Consider the following 13044-nt stretch of genomic DNA (forward strand, 5'->3'; position numbering starts at 1 on the left):
AGATAACGAACATCAAACATCATATTACAATGTCTTGGGCTTGGGGAAGGTACAGAAGAGAGTTGACGAACATTGAGCGTCATATGGTAAACTACATATTCTGATGGCTTAGACAAGGAAGAAGGAACCTACCTTTCATTGCTCTATACGTGCCCTACCACAAAGATAGATAAACTTTTTCTTTAGGAGAAGATAGGTAATTTTTTTCAAATCTCTTTTTTAAAAAAAAAAATTGGTCGAGTGTGGTCCGTGTCCAATAACTATGATCTTTGTCCGTGTGCGTTACCGAATAGAAAAATCAAGCAAACGAATTTCGTAAGATCTTTCTTCGTAAACACTGCCTTCGAGAACCTGTGTTTTTTAATAACACAGGCAACCTAGTTCATGCGCTATCCGAAAAGCATCTGGCTATTCAAGGTCTCCTTCGCTATCCTGCGCAACAGCCACGTTAGGCTCAGGAGTATTCGTTGGCGCTTAGCCGTGACAGGCTCAGCACTAATCCTACCATCCACTCTAGGTCATGATAAAACTGCCGCTAACACGAACATTAGCCACGCAAAAGATATAAGCGCCCTGCCATCAGGCGGTGTCAAAATCAGGATCACTAGGTCGGGGCACCGCCCCTCACCAGTAACTCAAATGCTTTTCAGGGGTAAAGAGCAGAGCAACGGAACTAAGAATACTACTAAACATTTCCAAAATATCATTGGTTCCATCCTCCAGATCAACGGGCCGTTATCACACCACCAAAAACAGTCATGAAAACGAACTTCACCGCTCAGGTAAAGTGCATATGCTGCCTCAAGACGAGCACTTCGTCGCTCCAAAATCTGAATGTGCAAAGAACATTAACTATCTTATGCCTGGGAGGAGAGAAGTGGCGTTGATCTCTATTGCTTGAAGTAACCCTTCAGCTTCCTCAGCCAGAAGAGGTACTCGCGGCTGTCCTTGTTAATCATGTACTCGTGCAAGAAGTTTGTTGTCAGGGGTGAGATGCCACGCAGCTCCAGGTACTTGTGGAATGCCCTCTGCAGGTTCTCATCAAGGTCACTGCAGCAGATGAGCAAAGGTTGATTGTCAGCACCAAACAGGGATACATATAAGCATTAATATATTCAAGAAACAAAAATGAGTTAGCTTAGTTATGCCTCCTTACTTGAAATCAGGACCCTCATATGCAATTAAGTCAGTTTCATCATTCCCTGACGGCTGCATCACGGACAAGGAGTCGATGAGGACCTCATCAGGATACGCAGTGCAGGTGAATTCAAGCACGGGGCCATCACCCTTGGTGATAGTGACCGTGAGAGGGACACTCGACTGGGGGGGCTTCTCGCCTTCATCGCCGTTGCTGTCATTTTCATCCTCACCCTTGTCCTCGTCATCCCGGTCATGATCAGGCTCATCTCCAGTGACTAGGCTGGGCATGTGAGCCACAATCTCAATCTGCTCACCATGATATGTTCTTTTAAGGGTAACTGCATTCGTCCCCTTCGCATCAGTGATTTTGAAAGGGAAGTTATCTGGAATCTCCTCAACCTGCTTTCGGAAACAGAACAAGTGAGAGCCCAACTACAACCAAAAAAAAAACTACCAAAAAAGAACATCTAGCTCTCTCTACAGTAAGTAAACAAACTACAATGCAAGGCTCTCCGCACAAGATTAGAACTGGCTGGTTGACATCGGAACCATCATGCAGGATGGATCACGTACATAAATCACCATTTTTCATATTTGCATACCAGAAACCATACAAGGCTGAGCTAAACTGCTAATGCATTGAATTCACAGGCAGACTCTCTCTGCTATCCTGCCGTGTAGCTATAGGCAATTGCAACACATTTGTTTGTTTCTCTACCCCCTACCAACCATCAATAATAATCAAGCATGGATGCTTTGGATTGGAACCAGCGAACCACAATGCTGATATCACACTGCTCATCCTAATACACACAACAGTGCCAAGCGGCAGCAAACATTCATCACCTTCTATAAATAAAACCACAATACAAGAACAAAATTGCAGGGACAACAGGCAAATGTATGTAAAGACATAGAGCTGTAAGGTCAGCAAAGCCACAAAAAACCCTTTGAATGAGCAAGTGCATAATTTCTGGATCGGTACTGTTATTGTAACTGAAGAAACAAATACTACAAAATCAACTACAATCAAGAGAGAGTAGCAATTAAGATCAGATTTGTGTAATAAAAGCTATACTTGGTGAGGAAAACCCTCCTACAACTAAATTATGCCTCAGTGGAAAAGAATCAATTGTTCAAAAACAAGTACAGAAGTATTACGAGCACTGGGGAAACTGTGGACATGAGTACAGGACTATGCTAAGAAACAGTGGAGCGAGCATACAGGTTGAACCAAAATATGTACACAACGATACTATTTAAAGATCCTCCGTATCCCTAATATCAGATCCAAATTCTTTTTTTTTTTTTTGCAATTACAAGTTTACAACAGAATCAGACAATCCACCTAACAAGCCATAAATTTGCTCGCTGGCGTGACTGAATCAACACTGACAAGGGATCAGGATGCAACAAACAAGAATAGGTTCTTTGCTGAGGACCTCTTACGCTAAGATCCGAACCAGATACATTAATCAGAGGGGAATCGGCTCGCTTACCCTGTCGTGGTCGTCGCAGTCCTCGGCGTACTTGATCTCGGAGTCGATGACGCTGAGGAGCTCGGCGTCGGAGCTGGGCCTCGTCGCGGGCGCCGACGAGAACGGCATCGCGCGGGGCTGCGTCGGGCGGGCCGCGGCGGCGGCGGCGAGGGGGCGGAGCAGGGCCGCGCCGCGGTGGGCGCCCGAGGAGGCCGATGCGGTGGCGCGGAGGAGGAGGGGCGCGGTGGAGGCAGCGGCGCGGCGGGCGGCGGCGAAGAGGGCCATGGCGAGGGAAGAGGAGAGGAGCGGCGGCGGATGGAGGCGTGGAGTCCTCCTCTACTAGGGTTTTCGGGGTTTAGGGGTTGGGATTTCTGGAAGGCGCGTGGGGGGACAGGGGAGGCTTAAGGAAAAGGGCAAGTGATTGGACCCATCTGTCAGGATGATCTCTACCCTGTTCTTGCGAAAGAAGGAAGGAATTGATTTTTTTGGCAGTGTTTTCAACGAACGAATTATATTTCCAGAACCAAAGGATAAAGAGCTTACAATTGGCAGTGTTTTTTCTTGTGCCCGGTACTGAACAAACAGATTATCAATATATCGTTTTGAAAATAGCATTTTTGACAAGCATTGACTTCCAAAACAGGTAGAGCTAGCAGGGCAATATGAGCCTAGCGCAAAGCTGATCGTTTCATTCCTCACTATTCCAAACGAAACAAATTTCTTCAGCAAGCAGAATGCGCTCGTTTCAGCACAATAAAAAGGTCACATCAACCATCAGAATTCCACAACATACATCCAGAGAAGCAGCACGAAACTGATAACTGGTAGAGCTAGCAGTAACCTGTAATTCTTAATTTTCTTGAAACACATCTGGAGATCTACCTGCTGCTGTTTCGCCAGCCGATACAGATTCATTTGAGACCCATACACCTTTCTCTGTCCTTTAGAGAGAGGGACAAGCTATGCGTAATTGTAATAATTCTGTAACGCATACTAAGGGCTAGGCTACCAAAAAAATGTTGCCAGTTCACGTTGCTGCTCCTCATTCCTTGACGAAATCCTTGAGCTTCCTCATCCACCGGATGTACTCCTGGGCCTGTTTGCTCACCATGTAATCGTGCATGAAGTTGGTAGCTGACAGCGTGATCCCCCGTTGCTCCAAGTACTTGAACAGGCCTTTCTGAACGTTCACAGGGAGCTCCCTGCAATAGAGATGAACCAGCATTGAGTTCGAGTAGATTAGCAGCTAGCGTTTCATTATTATAGAACCCAAAACTGGATGTGGAAACTGTTATTGCTTACGTGAATTCAGGCCCCTCGTACGGGAACTTCTCTCCATCCTCGTCTGTCTTCTCTACTATCAGCATATCATCAATTGTGATCTCCTCACGGAAGGCTGTGCAGGTGAACTCAAGCTTTGGGTCAGAGGCTTTGGAGACTACAACCTTTAGAGAAATGCTGCTATCTCCGGCACTCTCATCATCATCTTGTTCTTCCTCATCGTCCTTGCCAGCACTCTCACCATTGCCCTCACCTTCCTCGTCATCAAACTCAGGGCCCCCTTCTAAATTAGGCATGCTGACAATGACCTCAATCTTCTCATCCTTGTAGTCCCTTTTCAAAATAACCACGCTCATACCCTCTTCGTCAAGGATTTCAAAAGGGAAGTTCTCTGGAACAGGTTCCTGTCAAAAGAAGGATATATGAGTACAGGCATACAGCTAAAAAGCTTGAACATTTGCAAAACCAAGAACCGGTGGTGTCAAACCAGAATCTAAACTTTATGCTAAACGTTAAATCTTGCAGAAAGTAGTATCTGCCCCCAAGTCTTTTCAGGAGTGTGCATGGCCAGATAATCAGTCTACCTCAATGTCAGTTTGAACATTGCTCTCACGTGAAGCCTCAAAGTAGTTCAAAACTTGAAACCAAATAAACCCTCAACAAACTCAATCATTGGTCCCAGCCATATAAAGTCATACTCCCCTAAAATCATTAGAATTATTGGGCGATTTGACATCAACTGAATTATTGCAGCTGGTCAGAAGAAAAGCGATGCAGGTATTATTGCTTCTTTGGGGATATTATCATAAAAAGTGGCAACATAAAAAACAAGTTAAACTGTAATTCACAGTGGTGGAGCTTGGACAGAATTGCAGAGGGCGCCAATGTGACCAAACAAATAGAGGCAAAGAAGTACCACTGGCATGCTTTATTGGTCATATGTACATATGCATGAACACAAGAAAACACCCCAAGACATTGTTTATATAATTAGACTCTTCAACAGATATTCAGGAGAGCATGCGAGGAAAAACAAATTCAAGAAAGTCAGCAATCTGGATGATCAATCAGGACAGCGAATAGCAGATGCAAAGAACAACACAGCTCTCTGAATGCCAGCTCACATGGACAATCTGTAGTATGACCTCTCACAGAATATAGAAAACACAACAGAATATAGGTAAGTCTGCTTCATTTCTACCATAATTAAGTGATGAGCAAACTTTGTGTGAAGCAAATCCTAAAAGCATTAAGTGGTCAGGTTACCTAAACAATGGTAACTTATTTTCACTGAGAATTAAGCTCTTCAGTCTTCCTCCAAACATGCCAAATTATTTATATATCTGCAAACTAGTGCTAATCAGCAACTAACAAGAGTCTTGAACTCAGTCAGCAGTAAACTCCTACCTATCATTCACACAGACAGCACTAGAACTTGACAAAATTTCAGGAAAAAGGGTCATCTCCATCACAAGTTCCTCTCTAACCGGCACTTCGTTAGACTCGAAATTTCAATATTCCTACGAGGTTATTACATATTATCTCTTAATATACCATACAGTCCGACCGGAACCGAACGATTCAGCTGCAATTGTGGGGGAACACGAGGGAGTCACCTGCTCGTCGCTGTCGAGGTACTCCTGCGCCTCTCTGATCTCGACGTCGAGGGCTCCGGGGAGGTTCCCTGCGCCGGACCCCTTCTTCTTCTTGCCCTTGACCTTGCTCTCCAGCACCACCGGCTCCGAGTTGGGGCCCTTCGCCGCGTGGAGCGGAGCCAAGATGGCCCGCCCGGGCTGCGGGCAGGAGCCTGCACCTGCGCCTGCGCGTGCGGCGGATGGGACGGAGATGAGGAGGGTGGAGAAGGCGGAGGCGGTCGCGGAGACGAAGGCCATGGCGATGGGGAGGTGAGCGGCGAGGAGCAGAGGGGATAAGGCGAGGAAGAAGAGGGGAGGAGGGGTTTGCTTGGGTTTTGGATTGGGCGGCTTTATTACTCTTATCATAGGCAGCCGGGTGTGTGGCCCACACGTCAGTGAGAGCAAAGGCGTTTCTTCGGCGGCATTTCGCGTTTGTCCAATTGTCATTTACTGCTTCCGTGTGCCGTCTAGTAAATTTTGGTAGAAAACACTGGAACAGTGCAGTTGTGAAGAAAATTTTGGTGTCAAACTTTCAAGAAACCGAATAATTTTCGGATAGAATACACTCGGCAAAGAAGTTGGTACTCGGCAAATCCATAGTTTCCGGTGGCGTAATCGCAAAGAAAATTTGCCCTTTTCAAGTTGAGCTTTTGGTCTAAAAGAAAGTAATCTGGTTCCTCGAAAGGTTTTAAGCGAGCCAGACAATGGTAGTAGTTGGAAAAGATGGCATGTTTTGTTTTCTTCCGGTTTCCTTTTTCCTCCAATTGGTGCCAGCAGCTTCCACCAAGCACAATCCATGCTGCTTTGCTTTTCTAATGGCATTTCTGACCTTCTGATCAAGCCACACATAGGATACACTGATTTGCAAAGCAAGAAAAGAGAAATTAAGCCAAAAAGAGTAGCCCTCACAAGAAAAAGGGCCAAGCAGCAGCAAGAGATCATGCACAAGGTGGACAAAGAACATCACAAAACCTTTTGACTAGTTGACCATCTGATATTGCACTCACAATCATGTATAATCAGTAGCAGAGTTTCACATTCGCCGTGTCTGAGCGCCTGCAATTTTGGCGAGCACCAGACTGATCACGTATGTACAACGGCAGAGGCAGATGAGCCTCCTTCACAAGGCCCCAGGATTCATCCATCCACCCATTCCTGCCTTTATTCCAAGAAGAAGCCAAGGAAAGGAAGAACCAAAAGCTATTCCAAGAAGAAGCCAAGAGAAAGGGGAATCAACAAAGGCTCACAAACTCTCACACACAACTAAATTAAAGAAGAAGCTCACAAGAATTCTTCTTCTGATCTGCAAGCCTCGTATCGTATATTCGTATCTTGCAGCATGCCGCATCCAAGCCATCGACGAGGAGGAGGAGATGAGCTGGCTGGTTCGATCGATCAGCCGCGATCGTAGTAGCCGCGCGCCGCGGAGGAGAGGAAGGCCGGCACGTCGGGGGCGCCGGCGCCGGCGAGGCGGACGTAGTAGGGCGCGAGGGGCGACTCCGACGGCGACTCGTTGCGGAAGGGGTTGCCGAGGGGCGTCTCCCCGCCGCTGGCGAGGTGGAGGATGGCCCGGTACAGGAACGGCAGCAGGCCCTCCATGGCGACGACGACGGCGACGCACACGCTCTCGCCTCCGCTGCTCACCAAACAAAAGCAAAGCAACAACTCCTCCTGCTCTGAGTGCTCTCTTCTCTCTTGTTCGGGGAAAGGAGCAAGACGGGGGGTTTTATAAAGAAAGGCGATTAGCGAGACAAAGATGTGCTCCCACCTTTGACTAATCAATTCGGCCGGAGGTTAGTGGGGAACAACTGGATTAGCTAGCTAGCTAGGGTCTTACAAGATGGGCTGGGGAAATGGTCAATGGGAGAGGATTCGCCGCCACCACAGCAGCTGGACGAGGGGAGGATAATGTGCCTGGACTTCCAGACGAAGGTGATTGGTGTGGAGGTCCAGGCCAGGAAACTGATATTTATCATGGCCAGGAAACTGATATTTATCAGGACAGGAAGGAAGATGCCAGGCACACACAGGCACAGGATGGAGTAGTTTATAGCAGGGCTCCTCCGGCTTCTTCTGCAGCTCCAGCTGGTTAAAAACAACTTCATCCCTGGAGCACTAGAGGAGCCGGAGTCGTTTTATATGGAGAAGCTGGAGAAAAAAAAGTAGCTCCTCCGGCTCCTCCTCATTTTAGGAGGAGTTGGAGTCCCTACTAAACTGGTCCCAGCTTGGAATATTTGGTTGGGTGGGGGCAAATAATTTTCTGGTGTCTGGTGTCTGCTGGTAGAAATGATCCGATGTGCTCTGGATTTCAGATTCTGATCTCGGGGAGGCGGAGGAAGAACAATACAGTCCTCCGTATAAAGCTGACCTCAATGCGCTTCTGCTCCAAGAAACTGAAGGAGGGCATGTACTCCCTCCTTTCCAAAGAACCTGAAGGAGGGTCATAAAAGCAAATTACTATTCATTTTGGCTTTGGCTTTTGATGTATCTAGAAAAACCAAAACAAATAGTAATTTAAAATTTAGGGAGTACATATAACATATATGATATGAATATCATCGCGTACATGGAGATGCTCGTTGGGGACAATGGACAAGGGACCTGACGTTAGGACAAGTTCTAGTGATATTTGTTATGCGTTCCGGTGCCTGTTTGGTGAAGCTTGCGATTGGGACCTCAACTGAAACCTTATCATTAGATCAATGAATTGAGGTTTAATCCGGAGTTTGGTAGACCATCTTTCTCAAGTATCCGAAACAGGTAGAATGGGTCGGCTTGAAGCATCATCCAACTTACTGAAAACGACATGCTACTATTTCTTAGGTGCGGACAAAGGGGCAACGGATCAAACTGCTTCACTTGCTTGGATCATAAGCTTACATTTGAATCAGTCCAGATAACTAACACACCAATAATAACAGAGTACAACAGTGTGAAGTTCTTACGTATATATCATCTGCGGTCTGTGCTTCAATTTCCGATCCTCAATAACACATAACTTAATTCCCAGAATGAATTTCTAGTATCGAGTGGTAAAGCCTCTCTCTCCCTACATAATCTACCTATAGCTGAAGGTTGGCTCTTCTGTGCGACTGGTTCCTCGAGTGAAAAGATGAACGGGGGGTAAGCAAAGATGTTGCTTACAAAACTGGTGCAGCAATGATCTGAGGTGCTGTGGACAGGCATCACCTTGACGAGCGCAATCCTACGAACTAAGGTGGAAGATCTGGCAATCTGGTTTGTATTCATCCTTGGATGTAGCCTCTTCAAACTTCTTCAATGGTCCTTCGTTCTCTGTCAAGCCAGTCTGGACAAAGTATCTAGTCCACCATGAAGAACTCCGCAATTTTGCCTGTGAACAGACCGGATAGATTCTGTCAGTAAAGGAATCTACTCTGGCAATCATGATAAGTCTTCACCAACAAATTTTGTAGCTTTCAATAAAGTATGGTTTTATTCATTATTGATGTGGAACAAATAAGTACTTGGATTAGACAGCAAAACAGACAAACCAAAAGTATCCAAACAAGACCGGCCATCAATAGCACCAACAGAATATCCTATTATTATGTGGAACAAAAGAAACGTACTCACATAACACAACAAAATGGCCAAACCAACAGGTTCCAAGCAAGACCGACCATCAATATTCAATAACAGTAATGGACCAACAGACTTGGTATTTCACAATATGTACCAGGTGTCTCAAATTATGCCATAACATAGCCTTAGTCAAGATATCAGATCTAAATTAATTCTGGGACATCAGATATCCGTACGAAGAAATACCCACATAAGCAATATCACTATAGATGTAACCAAGCGAAGCAGTAATTTTCTTGAAAATCAGTAAGACAGTAACTCTTTGCATAAAATTAATCCTGCAGTATTTGCAAAATGCATAGAATAGGTTTGGCTCAGTAAAGCGGACATCATGTAGTTAAATCATATGCATAACAAGTTTGCACGCCATCAACAGAAGTCAGTTGCACATACCGGCCTTCCAAATTTTGGCAGTTCTGAAACCTTAGGTTTCTGCTGACCTGGATTGCCTGAAATGAAGAAATGAAACAAACATTTTTCAGACAACCTATGCTATCCACCATAGCAAAACATGAACGGACCCCATATACCAGAAAAGCTATGTTTTAAATGTTCAATAAATTATACAGGATACTGCAGGAGTAAAACATTTTTCGGGGGCCTAAGTGGACATCACTAGCAAGTTGCCAACCTTGAATGACTCAAAAGTCAATACTCAAAAGGAATGAGAATAGAGCTGTTTGAACAGCAAAGTTCCAACTCCAGTACCCAACCCATGTCCCCAACAGTTCGATCATGTACTGCTCTAGAGACCTAGCATTAAGCCTTAAAAGTATATACCACTTCGATCTCCAAGATGTTAGCAACTTAGCGTCATCTTGTGTTGCACTAGCACCGGATTTAAATTAGCTACATTGAGATATAAACACATAGTGTCTTTAAGGTTCATCCTTTGAATTTCTTTTTATTGTGTCCATTTGGTAAAGAGAATAGAAAATCTAACTACCGAAAGACACACAACTAAGATACATGCAGAAAGATGTAGAAAAACAATCGCAGATCAAAGATTATTCTACAAGAAAATTTTACGTAAAGATGCCTTTCTTCAAATGTAGAATACAATTAAGGAAAGAAAAATAATTAGTGGTATTTGTCAACGTTTAATCACTTCTGAAACAGAACAGATTCTTTTACCACGGAAAAGTACATTTATAGGCATGTGTATATCAAGCATAGGTTCCCCAACAAGAAAAAAGACATCAGATATTTCAAGAAGAAAGTACATACCAGCAAAGATGACAAGGCCATCAGTGGAGACCTTTGCTAAATCCGGAAGTGTTTTGTTCAGATACCTTGGGGTCAGATAATCTAAAGCATCTGACACAACAACAAGACTAAAAGAATCTGGGCGGTATGGAAGGGGGAACTTAATATCAGACATGCGGACAAAGCCCTTGCGCACAAGGCTTTTGCAACTACTGTCAGTGTCCTCCAAATCATAAGGCTCCACTCCCCAAGCTTCAACCTTTCCTTCTTTCAACAAGTTAGAAACTACTGTACAACTATCTGGGCCTACATGGAGGACCTTTTGCATCGCATTGCCATATGCCTTTTTAAGATAAGGAAGCGCCCGCATAACTTCTGATGTGCAAGTACCTGGATGCAGACATACACAAAACGTCTGAGATAAGTAGGAGGGTAAAACTTCCACATTAGTACTTTGGGTTCGGGAAAGTAAAATGTAAAGAAGATGAGTAAGGCAACCAAGCAACCAAAATTCAATTGTCCACTGTAATATTGGCTAATTTAATTTATCTAGCATGGCTTGTGTATCAATCTCATAACGATTAACGTCATAAATCATGTGCCCTTATTTACAGGATCAGCTACTGGTCTATCTGAGCCCGAACAAACGATAGTAAATTAATCAACAACAGAACTATTTTGCTGTGGTACCAGGTCAGCACTTTTGACTACTACTGCTATTTCTTAATGTTTTTTTAAAAGGAAACATTGTTTTTATATATTTTTACTGAATTGGTCACAGCAACCAAATTATAGTGGGGTGGAATAATTTTTACTGAAAATCAGCTATTTATCATGTGCGCCATAATTTGTCATCAGTTCCTAGCATTTGAATACTGTATTTCATTGCCTAGTGAAGAATAACACCAGGCATGAAGGCAGTAAGATCCAGATGCTGGGTCTCCCTATGAAAATGCTTCTAATGAATCAGCATAGGAATCGTGTGAGAGACTTCGAGGTTACCGCACCACTAGACAATGATAAGCTTACAAGAATATAGGCAAATAGAAGGCATTGTGAGATAGCTGAAACAAAAATAATTTTTTTGGGGTGAAGAAAAATTAGTTAACATATTTAGTGCCAATTATAATAGCAAACACAGCTTGGAGTCAGAGACAACAAAAATAATTCCAAGCTGCAACTCTAATGGCATATCAGCAGAGTAAATTTAAGCAAGAAACCATAAGCTTGCATTAGGAGACTCTGGAATGGCAGCAGTAAAACCCAAGAAACAGAGACACAAAAGACAAATGTACCTTCAGACCTGCTAACAGCTTCTCTGCTTGTAACAGTTACACCTGTCCATTGGAGAAAGAGTCAAACAAAAAGTAAAGGATAAGATTTCAATCATAATTCATTGGTGCCAACTGATGACGTATTGATTCAGTCACTTTGCTTTCAACATTGTGTGATAATACATATGCATTATTACTCTCCACAAACAACCAGCAGCAGTGCATCGTAGGTGTGTCAAATGAAGTATTGACTTAGGAGACAAGTAATTGATGAATTTAATTTGAAAAGTAATGCGCCATGCTCTTCTCGCTAGTCTATGAATTCAATTTGTACATGTCACAAGCCACGCTCTAATCGCCAATTAGCAATTATAAACTTTCCACAATCCAACATCAATTAGGAAAAACAAGTTTGCGAGTCTAACCGAGAGCCTTTAACCGACCTGAGCCGCTGTTGAAGTAGGCGACGAGGAGAATGACACCCTGCAGACATGAACAGCTAAACCGTCAGCGTCAAAGCAAATTTCCAAACGACAGCATTAGTATCGTGGTATAACTGAACAAGGAGGGGGGAATACCAGGACGACGAGGGCAATGGTGAGCACGGGCGGCGAGCGCGACTTGGGGTGGAGCAGGCCGCCGACGGACGGCAGGCCCCCGTCCGCCACCCGCCGGCTCGGGTTCACCGACCTCCTAGACATCCTCCTGCCCTCCCTCCCGAATCCGGCCAGCCACGCTCTCTCTCCCCCCTCGATCACCTGCTCGCACGAAACAGACCACAGGGCCAGATTAGCCGAAAATCCGAGACCAAACGACGAAGGTTCCCGCAATGCCAATCCACGCACGCGGATGCATCAGAAGCGCGTCGGCCGCAGATCGGAATCCCCTGTGGCGCGAGGAGGCGGAGGTACCTCTGTCAATGGCGGCGGCGGCGGCGGCGGGCGGGCGGGGACGCGGAGGGGAGGAATCCGGCGCTAGGGTTGCCGGATTGGGGACGGATCTGAGGCGGGGAGGCGGGGACGGGACGGAGTGAGGCGCGGGGGCGGAGTGGGGTGGGGGGAGGGGGCAGCGAGTGGGTGGCGATCCGGCGCGATAGGGACGGGGGGCGGCAGGGCACGAGCAGAGCACGCGGGAGGAATGGAATTTGCTTCGCTGGAGCCTGGAGCTAATGGGGAATAGCGAGCGCATTATATACGACGACGGCAGATTAGCACGCCATTAGCGACCGGAGATGAGGATTAGTGGGGCGCGGCCCGAATTTCGAGGACGGGGGCGGAGGGGGATTTTGTTCGGGGATGTCGGTCGTCGACGCGTCGTGGCATGCCTGACACTGACCGGTGGGACCTTCTGGTCTTTTTTTTTTTTAATGTTGGGTGCTCGGTGGCTGGCCTGGCCCGGGTGGGTTCCGGCCCAACCCATCGTGCTCGT

The 13044-nt window shown here is 45.6% G+C and overlaps 3 protein-coding genes across 4 annotated transcripts; all 3 read right to left on the reverse strand.

Annotated features, from left to right (window-relative positions):
* Positions 1–670: 670 nt before the first annotated feature.
* LOC117859130 (uncharacterized protein At2g39795, mitochondrial) lies at positions 671–2991 on the reverse strand. Its single transcript, XM_034742329.2, has 3 exons — positions 2640–2991; positions 1157–1539; positions 671–1050 (listed from the first exon to the last, which is right to left on the reverse strand). The coding sequence occupies exons 1-3, from the start codon at positions 2901–2903 to the stop codon at positions 891–893; spliced, it is 807 nt and encodes a 268-aa protein (XP_034598220.1). The 5' UTR covers positions 2904–2991; the 3' UTR covers positions 671–890.
* A 370-nt stretch (positions 2992–3361) lies between these two features.
* On the reverse strand, positions 3362–5863 carry LOC117859129 (uncharacterized protein At2g39795, mitochondrial). The gene is made up of 3 exons (XM_034742327.2): positions 5516–5863; positions 3921–4303; positions 3362–3820 (listed from the first exon to the last, which is right to left on the reverse strand). The coding sequence occupies exons 1-3, from the start codon at positions 5789–5791 to the stop codon at positions 3661–3663; spliced, it is 819 nt and encodes a 272-aa protein (XP_034598218.1). The 5' UTR covers positions 5792–5863; the 3' UTR covers positions 3362–3660.
* A 2509-nt stretch (positions 5864–8372) lies between these two features.
* Positions 8373–12681, reverse strand: LOC117859131 (probable pectin methylesterase CGR2). Of its 2 annotated transcripts, none has more exons than XM_034742330.2 (7): positions 12528–12681; positions 12195–12374; positions 12042–12099; positions 11638–11679; positions 10364–10732; positions 9530–9585; positions 8373–8885 (listed from the first exon to the last, which is right to left on the reverse strand). In XM_034742330.2, the coding sequence occupies exons 2-7, from the start codon at positions 12315–12317 to the stop codon at positions 8739–8741; spliced, it is 795 nt and encodes a 264-aa protein (XP_034598221.1). In that variant the 5' UTR covers positions 12318–12374; positions 12528–12681; the 3' UTR covers positions 8373–8738. The 2 variants fall into 2 exon arrangements, with proteins under 2 accessions (XP_034598221.1, XP_034598222.1); XM_034742331.2 differs by having other exon boundaries at positions 12060–12099; positions 12528–12680.
* Positions 12682–13044: the final 363 nt, after the last annotated feature.

The sequence above is a fragment of the Setaria viridis genome, chromosome 5 (assembly GCF_005286985.2).
Source record: "Setaria viridis chromosome 5, Setaria_viridis_v4.0, whole genome shotgun sequence".
Classification (NCBI taxonomy): Eukaryota; Viridiplantae; Streptophyta; class Magnoliopsida; order Poales; family Poaceae; genus Setaria; species Setaria viridis.